Raw genomic sequence first — 12326 nt, 5'->3', positions numbered from 1 at the left:
TTAATTTATTTATTTTTAGAGAGGGGAAGGGAGGGAGAAAGAAAAGGAGAGAAATATCAATGTGTGGTTGCCTCTCACATGGCCCCCACTGGAGACATGGCCCGCAACCCAGGCATGTGCCCTGACTGGGAATCGAACCAGCAATCCTTTGGTTTGCAGCCTGTGCTCAATCCACTGAGCTGTGCCAACCAGGCAAAAGTCTCTGTTTTTTAAAAAAATATTTTTTAATGAATGTGCTGGTAAGTAATAATCATTGCTTACCATTCCTAGTTAGATTTATCACTTACATATGTGTATAGGTCTGCCATATTTGTCCCAGATGAGAATCCTACATTGAGTCTATGCCTTTATGAAGTCTTCATGTAGGCTTGTGACAAATACTCGGTATGTTACACACCTCGACTGGGTTAGAGTTTGGTTAGAAGTTTTGTGTGGGTCAGAGGCTGTTAGTTTCTAAAATTTCTTTTCAAAAATATTTTGTTACGATATGCTTTCCCAGATAACTTTTTTTTTTGCTTTTTTCTTTTCCCCTCTAATTCAGAGAATGGAAAAACTTGCTTCTTCAAAAATATAAAATGCCCCTTTAGAAATTATTGCAGGATATTCTCATGTCATTCTTGCTATCTTAGATTTTTGCTCATATAGGTTATATCATACTAATGACCTGTTGTGAGAGAGGCAGTGCCCCTACCCGCTGCACTTCTGATTTTTCTCTTCCATTGTCTTAGCGGGAGTCTTGTAGACAGTACCACATTGAAGGGAAGAAAGCCTTTCTCCCATCTCTGTTTGTCTAAGATACTTTAAGATCTGCCTTCCAAAGTGGGGTATTTTATTTCACCCTTATTCTTTATCCTTGGGCTCTGGTGTCTATTGAATGCCAGTGTAATACCACATCCTATGATTCTGCTTTCTCTTTTCTCTCTGGGAATCCACAATACTTGTCTAGCTTCTAGAATTACTCATTTCCTTTATTTCCTTGAACACTAACTAGTGGCCTGGCTCCCAGTCCCCGCTGCCAGGCAAGTACGTGGAGGTAGATATGCCTAGGATTCTAGGTTAAACTCCAATTTAGTTAAATTTTAAACTCTAGGCCAGTGCTGTCCAATAGACCTTGGAAATGTCCCACATCTACACTGTCTAGTATGATGGTCATTAGTCATGTTTGGCTCTTGAGTACTTCAAATATGGCTAGTTTGAGGTACTAAAATTTTAATTTTATTTAATTTTCATTAATTTAAATTTAAATAGACACATGTGGCTAGTTACTTCTCTGTTGGTGAGTGCAGCTCTTCATACATCTTTAATTGTGCAGTTGTCCTCTTCTGTCTTTGAAGCACGTATCTCCTATGCCCTGGCATGCAGTACTAGGTGGGTCCCACAAAGAGAGACAAGGGAGCAAAAAACCACCAGCTTAGCCAGTGAGCTTTGCTTATCAATTGGATGGTAGAAGTTGTTGCTGAATTTGCATCTGCTACTGATTAGATGATCAAAAGGGTTCTGCCCTTGATTCCTGCTTTCAAGGGCTTCCTGTCTAATTGGGGATAGTATAATAACTGGCATTCAAGGCAAACTATAAGTTTTATAAAAGGCACAAAGTGTTATGAAGGTTAGTCTGTTCTAATTACTGTTGTTTTTCTGTGTAGGTTCATCTACTTGTCACTTCTCCCTCTCCCTGTTTCTTTAGGTTTCAAAGCACTTTTAATTAATATACAAAATGTGACCTTAACATACTATGTTGAGAAAGTAGGAGAGTATTCAGTTAGATTTTCATTCTGATATGTTTTTTAAAATTCACATTTATATACTTTAGGAAGATTTCAGATAACTCAGTGTTTTTGGAATTCCTATTTGAAATTCTCTTCAGAATTGGTAGCAGTCTTTTTTTTTTTTTTTTTTAATACTTCACGGACAATTTGAAAGTATAGAGAAAAATGTAATAAATTGCCATGTACCTGACACTCAGGGCCAATCTTATTTCATTTGTACTTCTACACACTGTCTCCACTCAATAATTATTTTATCTTTTAAAGATTTTATTTATTTATTTTTAGAGAGACGAAGGGAAGGGAGGAGCGTGGGAGAGAAACATCAATGTGTGGTTGCCTCTTGAATGTCCCCTACTGGGGAACCTGGCCTGCAATCCAAGGGTGTGCCCTGACTGGGAATTGAACTGGTGACCCTTTGGTTTGAAGGCCGGCGCTCAACCCACTGAGCCACACTAGCCAGGGCTCCACTCATTATTTTAAAGGAAAACTCCATTCATTGTATTTAAATATTTAAAACATAAATATTTGTGTATGTATCTCTAAAGGATAAAGATGTTTAAAAACAGTTTTTTTTATCCTCACCCGAGGACACTGTTTTCATTGCTTTTAGAGAGAGAGAAATATTAATGCCAGAGAGGAGCATCGATTGGTTGCCTCCAGGATGCGCCTGAACTAGGGATCAAACCCACAACCTAGGTTGGTGCCCTGACCAGGAATTGAACCCTGAACTCGTTGGTCATGGACGGTACTCCAACCACCTGAGCCACACCAGTCAGGGCACAATTTAAAAACAAAAATACCAGGTGCTTTTTCAAAAGAACCAGTCAACTTCTCAAGCTTGCACAGACTTTAGATGGGTTTACACCCCCTTGTTAGACTGACAGGCCTGTATGGTGCAGCACCTCCCCCTGAGCGCCCCAACAATCTGGTACCAGAGCGGGGAAGGGAGGATTGTTAATTCCCTTGGCAGAGTGCAATGCTGTAGTTCCCTGGAGTGTGTAAAGCTGTAGCTTCCTGGAGAAGCAAGCAGGTTTATTCTTCCTGGTTTGTTAAACTCAATGTCTAATTCCCTTTTGCTCCCGGTTTTTCTCTTTTTCTCATCAATAGTTATGATGGTAACAAAACCACTGTAGTTTGCTGATTTTCTTAGATCTGTAAGTCAATATGGCTTTTGTTTTGTGTTTATAGAATCAAATTTTGGAAAATTCCAGCCATTATTTCTTTAAATATATTTTTTTCTGTCGTCTTCTTACTCTTTTTCTGGAATTTGGATTATATGTATGTTGGACTGTTTGATGTCCCAAAGGTCTGAACAGTTGATATTTTCCTTCAGACTTTTTTCCTCAGTTCTTTAGGTAGGAGGATTTATGTTGACGTCTTTAAGTTCACGGACTCTTCTGCCATCTCCAATTTTCTTTTAGGCCCATCATTTCATTTTTTCAATTCTAGAATTTACATTTTGTTCTTTAAAAAAAAAGTAGCTTCATTTCTCTGAGGAGATTCTCTATGTTTACCTGTCTTTATACCATATATATTAGAAAAAAAAACTTTGAACATATTTTCCTTAAAATTTTAAAGAACATTTATAATAGCTGCTTTAGTTAATCTGCTAAATCCAATATATGGGCCATCTTGGGGTCAGTTTCTCTTGACTGTTATCTGACTTACATACTGGATCTTGTGGATAGTATATGATAGAGACTTGAATTCTATTCTTTTCATCTGAGAAATGTTGATTTTTTTTTAAACAGGTAGATTATTTACTGGTTTATCACCTTGAAATTGTTTAGGTTTGGTTTTATACTTTGTTAGACTAGATCTGTGGAGAGCTTAAGGTGTTTCCCAAGCCTATTTATCTTGGCTGGACTGGAGCAACTCTCAGCCTCTGCCTCCTTCCTGATCTTTTAGGCTTAGAGCAGATCTAGAGTTGGTTTACTCTCAGATGTGGTCCTTACTCTTAGGGCTTTGCCTTTTGGGTGTCTCAGCTGGATGCCCAGGGTGTTCATAAGGTCCTGTGGTTTCACTACTCTGACCTGGACAGAACTTTTGAAAATGCCATTGCCCCTCAGCACTGTTTGACCTCTCGTTGTCTCTGTTTTGTTTTGAGCCCTTTAGCAGTTCTCTTGTAGGCTTCCATCTTGCATTACACATGTACAGCCCAGATCACAGCCAAGGATTTTGGAGAACTTCCACACTGGGGCCCTCCCGTCTGCATAATTCCGTTTTCTCTGACGCCTTGCCCCACAGATTTCAACTGCTTAAACTTTAATCCCTGTCTCCTTAGCTCAGCGGACTGCTGGACTCTGCTTGGACTATTTCCTCTGCTTGAAGTACTCTTTCCTCAGTCTTACCCTTGCTCTGCTTAGACTTTAGCTTACTGTACCATAATCAAGAAATACCCCCAGGCAGAGAGCTGAGATGATCGCAGGGCTCACCTTATGTGTTTTCCTTCCCTCAGGAATCAGTCTTTTGCCTGTTGTTTGATGACAGAAAAAGTTGTCTCTATATATTTTGTCCATTCTTATGATAGTTTATGGTGGGATGGCTAGTTTAGTACCAGTTATAATGTTATATCCAGCAGTGTAACTCCAAAGCCTATTCAGTTTGGAGAGGGAGTGTATTTTTAAAAAGAAAGAAATCTTATTTTTCTTTAGACTTTTTTTTCCATTCACCTAGTCAACAATTATTGCCTGTCTTCTGTCTGTGATTGGCACTGGGCATATAAGGGTTTCCTTTGTCAAGAAGTATACTTCTTAGTAGATTAGATGGTCAACAAATAGGAAGTTTGAATCTATTTTTTTTAAAATAAACTTTTATTGATGCATAACACACATTGTTATGGTATGGTTCCTCCAATGTGGTAACTTGTACATAAGGACCAAGGAGGTTAATCCACCTCTTCCAAAGGAGAGGCTTTGGCAGTAGATGTAAGCTTTTAATACATTTTGGTAATTAAGCCACTTTTAAAAAATGTATTAAACCACTTCTTAATTATTAACCATTAAATTTGCATTATTTTGAAATAATGAGAAAGAGCTGTAAAAATGTTGTTTATCTGTGGTTTCACTAGAGATGCAGAATTCAGTTATCTTAATGTATTTATGATAATAAAAGTGAAAACAATTTTTGTCTTTGATTTCTATAGTATATTTAATAGTCAAAACAAGTTTTTTCAACTTTCATTTTTATAAGATCAGCCTAACTTATGAAAAGCAAACTTACCTTCACTCTGCTTCATATATCACCTCTGACAACCTGATAATCTTCAATTCAGGGTCTGGCTATAGAATAATTTTTGCCAGCAATCACTGATAAATGATATATGAATTGGATATGAAACAGATTTTCTCCCTTTTCTATCATGACCCCTATCCAAAATTAGATTGACTTTAGATTGATTATACAAAAATAACATCTTGAAAAACTGTTGTTTTTTCCCTAGTAAAATGCCCTTGAATGTTAACTTAGAAATAAGATTAATTAAACTTCTATAGTGGTAGTGTCTCAACCATAGTGGTTAAATTTCTGAAACCTCCGAGAGTAAGAGAATTCTTCATTAAAGAACTTCTGACAGTTCTTATGGGGAAAATAAGCTTTAGTATAAATTCAATATATTAAATTAATAGAATATCAATGGCATGTTATCATCTTTAATAATAATGCGTACATTTATTATTTCTTATTTCATACTTTTATGTACCATATTTTCCCATGTATAATGTACACCCACATTTTTGGCCCAAACTTTCAGGAAAAAAAATCTTTTGTTTTAATTTTGTTATTTCAATTATTTATTTATATTTAGAAACAAAACCCGTTATCATATTCCAGGGTTTTATTTTGCATATGGATATTGTTATTGCTTTCTAGAGTCATACTTTTACTGCATTAGCATAAATAAAAGAATTAAAAACATGTATATAGATACAAAATTAGTACTACCCATGTATAATGTGCATTCTTATTTTTCCCTCAAAAATTTGGGCAAAAAAAGTAGTGTGCATTATAGATGGTAAAATACAGTATCTTATTTTCCTGTTGTTACAATTATATTAGCATTTATCAAGTGTGGCCATTCATCCAAATGTTTAGTACCTTTCTAATTTTTGAGTTGTTGATTCCTACTTCCTACTACAATAGAAGATGTAGAATAACTGTCTGGTTGAAATAAAATGAAAAATCTCACTTGTTTTTCCCTTCCTGTTACCAAGCACATGAAATCAGACTTTATACACATCTCTGCTCTCTTTCTTTTATAGATGCTGATATTTACCCAAACTTATAATTCTAAGAAGTCATTGCTATAGCCTGACACAGCATTCACAGTATACCTTATTTACTTACAGGTGTTTGTGTGTACTTATTTAATTAAGTACTATGAAGTTCTCTTCCGGCATTGTGTGTTTTTGGGTTTTTGTTTTTTTTTTTTCATTAACTCCTCCAGGATAACTGGCACCTTCAAAGCAGAAGGTTTGTGGTAGATAACATTCTGGAAAGTTTAGCGCTACTTGTTTGTTCTGTTAACTTAGTAGCACTATACCTGTGTTCACCTTCACTAGGTAGGATTTGGAAATTGTTATATGTACATGATATTAGACTACATGTATCTTGTGCTAATGTTAAATTTACATATAATTTAATGTTACATATGTATATGTGTGTGTATATATATGTATAAATAAAAGAAACTAGAGTAATTTGGTGAAATTAGTAAAAAGGCACATGATTTTTAGGTATCTAAAGGCATACAAACAATCCTTCGAAGGACCTACTTTACCAGCAACTTGGGAGCCATTAGTTTTTTTTAGAAATATATTTTATTTTTTAAATTAAATGTATTGGGCCCTGGTTGGTGTGGCTCAGTGGATTGAGTGCCGGCCTGTGAACCAGTCACTGGTTTGATGCCCAGTCAGGGCACATGCCTGGGTTGCGGGCCAGGTCCCCAGTGGAGGGTGTGTGGGAGGCAACCACACATTGATGTTTCTCTCCCTTTCTTTCTCTCTTCCTTCCCCTAAGAATAAGTAAAATCTTTAAAAAATAAATAAATAAAGTATATTGGGGTGACATTAGTAACATTACATAGTTTCAAGTATATAATTCAATAATAATACATCATCTGTATATTGCATTGTATGCTTACCATGCAGTCTAGTCTCCCTTCATCACCATAAATTTTTGCCCCCTTTACCCTCTTTATTCCTCCCCTCCCCCTGTAACCATCCTTCTGTTGTCTGTGTCTGAGTTTGTTTGTTTTATATCCTACATATGAATGAAATTACGTGGTTCTGTTTTTTTACTTTTTAAATTTTTTTATATCCTACATATGAGTGAAATCGCATGGTTCTATTTTTTTACGTTTTTTTTTTTTATTGTTGTTCATGTACAGTTGTCTCCATTTTCCCACCACCACTCTCCCCTGACCCCCGCTCCCATCCTCAAAGACAAATTCTTCCCCCCTTTGGCTTTGTCCATGGATCCTTTATATACATGTTCTTTGATGACCCTTGCCCTTCTTTCCCCTGTTATCCCTCTTCCCCGCCCCTCTGGTTACTGGTTCTTGTCCTTTTCCATCTTGTTTTGCTTAAGTGTGATACTCTCAAGATCCATCCATGCTGTTGCAAATGGCAGTATTTCATCCTTTCTTACTAGTATTCCTTTGTGTATATATTCCACATCCTCTTTATCTAGTCATCCACTGAAAAATAGTTGGGTTGTTTCTATGTCTTGGACACCATGCATAATGCTGCAGTGAACATAGAAGTGCATACGAGGTCTGTCCAGAAGGTATCCATTCATGTAATAAGAAAAAATAGAGACATTTATTGAAGATACAAGATACAATAAACATTGTACATAGGACAGTGACACCTCAGTCCCCTTCAAAGTAGGCACCTTGTGACCTCACACAGTTCTGCCAATCGCCATCAGTTGCCTTGTCATTTTCCTGAATCTCATTCATGGTCTGAAATTTCTTCCCTTTCAAAGGTGATTTTAGTTTTGAGAAAAGCCAGAAGTCGCAGGGCACCAGATCTGGGCTGTAAGGGGGCTGAGTCACCTGGGTGATTTGATGTTTCGCCAGAAAACTGTGGAGACATAATGCATGAGTGGGCGTGTTGTGATGAAACTGCCAATCACCAGTTGCCCGTAGCTGCGGCCTTCTGAATCATCTGAGTAATTTCCACAGAGGAATGTTCAAGCTTAATGCAAAATTTGATGCAGATGCGTTGCTGTACTCGCTCAGTCATTTTGAATGTGACAGCTACACAGTGCACATGCTCACTCAACGGCATCTACTGACCCCCACCTACTAGTCCAGTGAAATTGTCATTGTTCACGAATGCGTGTTCCAGCCTACTCTCCTTGGCTGCCAGGTTACATCAGTGTTGTGCAAACTGTTCTTGTTGTATTAACAATGGCTGGACGTTTTCCAGATAGACCTCATATATCCTTATGAATAAACATTTTCAAATATTTTGGGTAGGTACCGTGAAGAGGGTTGTCAGGTCATGTGGTAGCTCTGTTCTTAATTTTCGGAGGAACCTCCATACTGTTTCCCAAAGTAGGAGTCTTTAGGTTCAGTTACTATAGTTAAGTGCATTTCTTTAGCAACACCCTTTAGTTTATCTGCAGTGCCCTTTTAGTTCAAATAAGCAAAGTTTTACTCTTTTTTTCTCATTAAATTTTGTTTTAATAGGTCTCAAAATTCTGTGACATTTTTTGGTCAACTTATTTCCGTTAAAAAGTACTGATTTTAAAGACTAATAATTTAAAAAACTGCCACACACACACACACACACACACACACACACAAAACAAATGTTCCACAAAACATTCTCCTTTCCTGAAGGTTTTATGGTGCGTTGTAATCATTTACCAGTCTTACCATTAAACTTAAATGGCCAATCGAGACAGACATTCTGAGATCATTCTCCCATCACTGATTAAGACTGGGGTGGCAGGTGTTGAGGATAATATTCATTTAGCCTTCTGAGCTTTCTGGGCAGACTTGGTGACTTTGTCAGTTCCACCTGCCTTCTTGTCCACTGCTTTTGATGACACCAACAGCAAATGTCTCCTGTCACGGACAGCAAAGCAGACCAGAGAAGGATAGTCAGAGAAGCCCTCAGCACACATCGGCTTGCCAGGAACTATACCAATGACAGCAGCATCACCAGATCTCAGAAATTTTGGGCCATCTTCCAGCTTTTTCCCAGAACGATGATGAATCTTCACCTTCAGCTCAGCAAGTTTGGAAGCAACATGAGCTGTGTGACGGTCCAGAACAGGTGCAGATCCTGCGCTGATTTGGCCTGGATTGTTCAGGATAATCACCTGAGCTGTGAAGCCAGCTGCTTCTATTGGTGGGTCATTTTTGCTGTCACCAGCCACATTGCCACAATGAACATCTTTGACAGACATGTTCTTGACATTAAAGCCCGCATTGTTCCCAGGAAGAGCTTCACTCAAAGCTTCATGGTGCATTTCAACAGACATTACTTCAGTTGTAACGTTGACTGGAGCACAGGTGACCACCATGCCAGGTTTGAGAACACCAGTCTCCACTCGGCCCACAGGGACAGTACTAATGCCACCGATTTTGCAGACATCCTGGAGGGGCGGATGCAGGGGCTTGTCAGTTGGACAAGTTGGTGGCAGGATGCAGTCAGAGCTTTAAGCAGTGCGTTTCCACTGGCATTGCCATTTTTATGGGTGACTTTCCATCCCTTGAACCAAGGTATGTTAGCACTTGGCTTCAGCATGTTGTCGGCATTCCAACCAGAAATTGGCACAAGTGCTACTGTGTCAGGGTTGTAGCTAATTTTCTTAATGTAGGTGCTGACTTATTTAACAGTTTCCTCTTCTGGCCATCGGGCAGCTCAGAGGAATCCATTTTGTTAACACCAACAGTCAGCTGTTTCACACCCAGTGTGTAAACCAGAAGGGCATGCTCACGGTCTGCCCATTCTTGGAGACCCCTGCTTCAAATTCACCAACACCAGCAACAACAATCCGGACAGCGCAGTCAGCCTGAGATGTGCCTGTCGTCATGTTTTTGATAAAGTCTCTGTGTCCTGGGGCATCCATGATGGTCACACAATATTTGCTGGTCTCGAATTTCCACAGGGAGATATTAGTGGTGACACCGTGCTCACGTTCAGCTCTCAGTTTACCCAAGACCCAGGCATACTTGAAGGAGCTCTTCCCCATGTCGGTAGCCTCCTTCTCGATTTTTTTGATTGTTATTTTGTCGACCCCACCACATCCGTAGATCAGATGGCCAGTAGTGGTGGACTTGCCGGAGTCTGTGTGCCCAATGACCACAGTGTTGATGGGAGCCTTCCTTTCCTATTTTGGCTCTGATTTAGTGGCGGTTTTCACAACACGTGTTCTGGCAGCAAACCAGATGTGAAAAAGCTGTATTTTTATTTTCAACAATGATTGCTGTATATGGCAAAATAAATATCTAAGGTACAGAACTTGCAGTTATTTCTCTTTTAGTTGCCAGTGACTATTGTCATTTTTGATCAAATGATAATGATAGGAAACCTTTCAGTCATTTTGAGACTCTTCTAACCTGTTTGCCCCATTCTCCTCTCAGTTGCATTTTTAACAAAACAGAAACATGTTGTCTCCATTATCAGGGAGAATAAACGTTTGCTTCTTGCTTTTGTTTCTCTATCTTTTAAAACACAATTGTAAATAATTATGTGTACAGACAAGATGTATGTATTAATGGGTTTGGGCTACGAAAATTGTGATAAATGTTTTGGCATTGCATAGGGAATATGTATTTTGATTTGTTGATAGGAATGATCACAGCATTGTGAGTTTCAAGGTGAGTAAATGATGAGAACATCACCAAAATATCTAGTCCTACAAACATGCCTTTCTACTGACATTTTTTTCTCTTTGCTATGTTGCAGCTGTTGAGAATGGACGGATAGATGTGTTAAGGCTGTTGCTTCGACATGGAGCAAATGTTAATGGGTCCCATTCTCTGTGTGGATGGAATGCCTTGCACCAGGCTACTTTTCAGGTAACTTCTGAATTTATTATTTCATCTTCCTGTAAATTGTGTGTTTTACCCTTTTAAAATGACAGTTCTATACAGTTTTTGCTTCCTACTTGCCTGTGATTTACGATGGTTAGTACAGGCAGAAAAGGCAGTCTAAATGCTAATGATCCCTCTGAATACGCCAACTGGTCTAGTAGTTTCAGCAGCTTTGGGACAGGGACTATCTAAGTTTTTCAGATGTTGATAGCATAGTTAAGAGACCATCAGAATACTTGGGATATAAACTGATAAGGAGCAATGGCTTATTTTAAGTATAGCAATGTGTTTAGAAACTGTGATAACTCCTTAGTGCTTGGGCTAGCAAGCTAATTTTACAGGATTTTGTAAGGATTATATTTCCTAGAGATCAGTATTTACCTATTTGTTTAATGGGCTTGCTAAAGGTGTAGAATAATCTGATCATTTAATAATGGGTTGGCCAAAATGTCTGTTTAGTGTTTTCCTTAAAATAAAAGATACATTATTCATTTTCACCAATAACTTTATTGATTTGGATATTTTGAGTATGTCAGCTGTCTCTGGCTATTGGCTTCTAGTGGATTGAGGCAAGAGGTGCTGCTAAACATCTTCCAGTGCATAAGACAGCCTCACAGCAAAGAATATTTGGCCAAAATGTGAATAGTACCAAGAAACCTCACAAACCACTTTTGATATTCATTTAGTCACTGCACTTTCATATATTGTACAAATCTTTTTTTTGCATTTCAGTTGTGTTTTTACCTTTCTTGAAGTAATAAAGCATAATACACTGAAAATCTTGTATATTTTCTTCCATCTTCAATATTAAAATAGCTGCAAAAAATTCACCAATTTTGAAAATGTTTTTAAATGCATGCTGATATGACAGCTGTCACAATACAATCTAACAAAATTGTTTCAAATGAAGTTAAAGACAACTAAATGCTACTAGAGCCATCGTACGGAAAAAAAACGTAACAGACTTTTTGGCCAACCCAATACTTCCTTCCCATCCAACTTTTTAAAAAAGGTTCTTCCTTTAGTGAGATAAAAAAACAAAACAAAACAAAATACAATAAGAACAGAGGCACCTTCTATTTTCTTTGTTTTCTCTTATTTAAAATATGAATCTGTGCTTCAGGAAAATGCTGAAATAATAAAATTGCTCCTTAAAAGAGGAGCAAACAAGGAATGCCAGGATGACTTTGGAATCACACCTTTATTTGTGGCTGCTCAGTATGGCAAGCTAGAAAGTTTGAACATACTTATTTCCTCAGGTAAGATTAACCCATTGCACTGTTACGATCATGAGTGTTAACTGTGTGTCCTCCTAGGAAGAATTCTTGACCAGCTGTAAATCACGTTGTGAAATTTATGGTTTTATGTTGGTGGTAAATAAGACTACATGCAAGTTGATATATTAGTCTGGTTACTAAGTGTCTATTACTAACATAATGCAATATACAGCTACTAATTTATTGGGAGAGAAGAATAATGATCTATCACTAAAGCAGCTTTATTAGAAG

At 37.8% G+C, this 12326-nt stretch overlaps 1 protein-coding gene and 1 pseudogene across 4 annotated transcripts in view; one reads left to right on the top strand and one right to left on the bottom strand.

Annotated features, from left to right (window-relative positions):
- ASB3 (ankyrin repeat and SOCS box containing 3) overlaps positions 1-12326 on the top strand; it is an 87950-nt gene that overhangs the window by 38688 nt on the left and 36936 nt on the right. For all 4 annotated transcript variants that reach the window (XM_024552802.3, XM_053925758.2, XM_053925759.1 and 1 more), the window contains exons 4-5: positions 10691-10803; positions 11942-12077. In XM_024552802.3, the coding sequence (XP_024408570.2) occupies positions 10691-10803; positions 11942-12077 (249 nt within the window). The remainder of the gene's footprint in view (positions 1-10690; positions 10804-11941; positions 12078-12326) is intronic.
- LOC112297995 (elongation factor 1-alpha 1 pseudogene) lies at positions 8571-10371 on the bottom strand (annotated as a pseudogene).

Source organism: Desmodus rotundus, chromosome 5 (genome assembly GCF_022682495.2).
Source record: "Desmodus rotundus isolate HL8 chromosome 5, HLdesRot8A.1, whole genome shotgun sequence".
NCBI classification, from domain to species: Eukaryota; Metazoa; Chordata; class Mammalia; order Chiroptera; family Phyllostomidae; genus Desmodus; species Desmodus rotundus.
The sequence above is the reverse complement of the archived record's forward strand: the minus strand, read 5'-3'. Positions and strand labels throughout refer to the sequence as shown.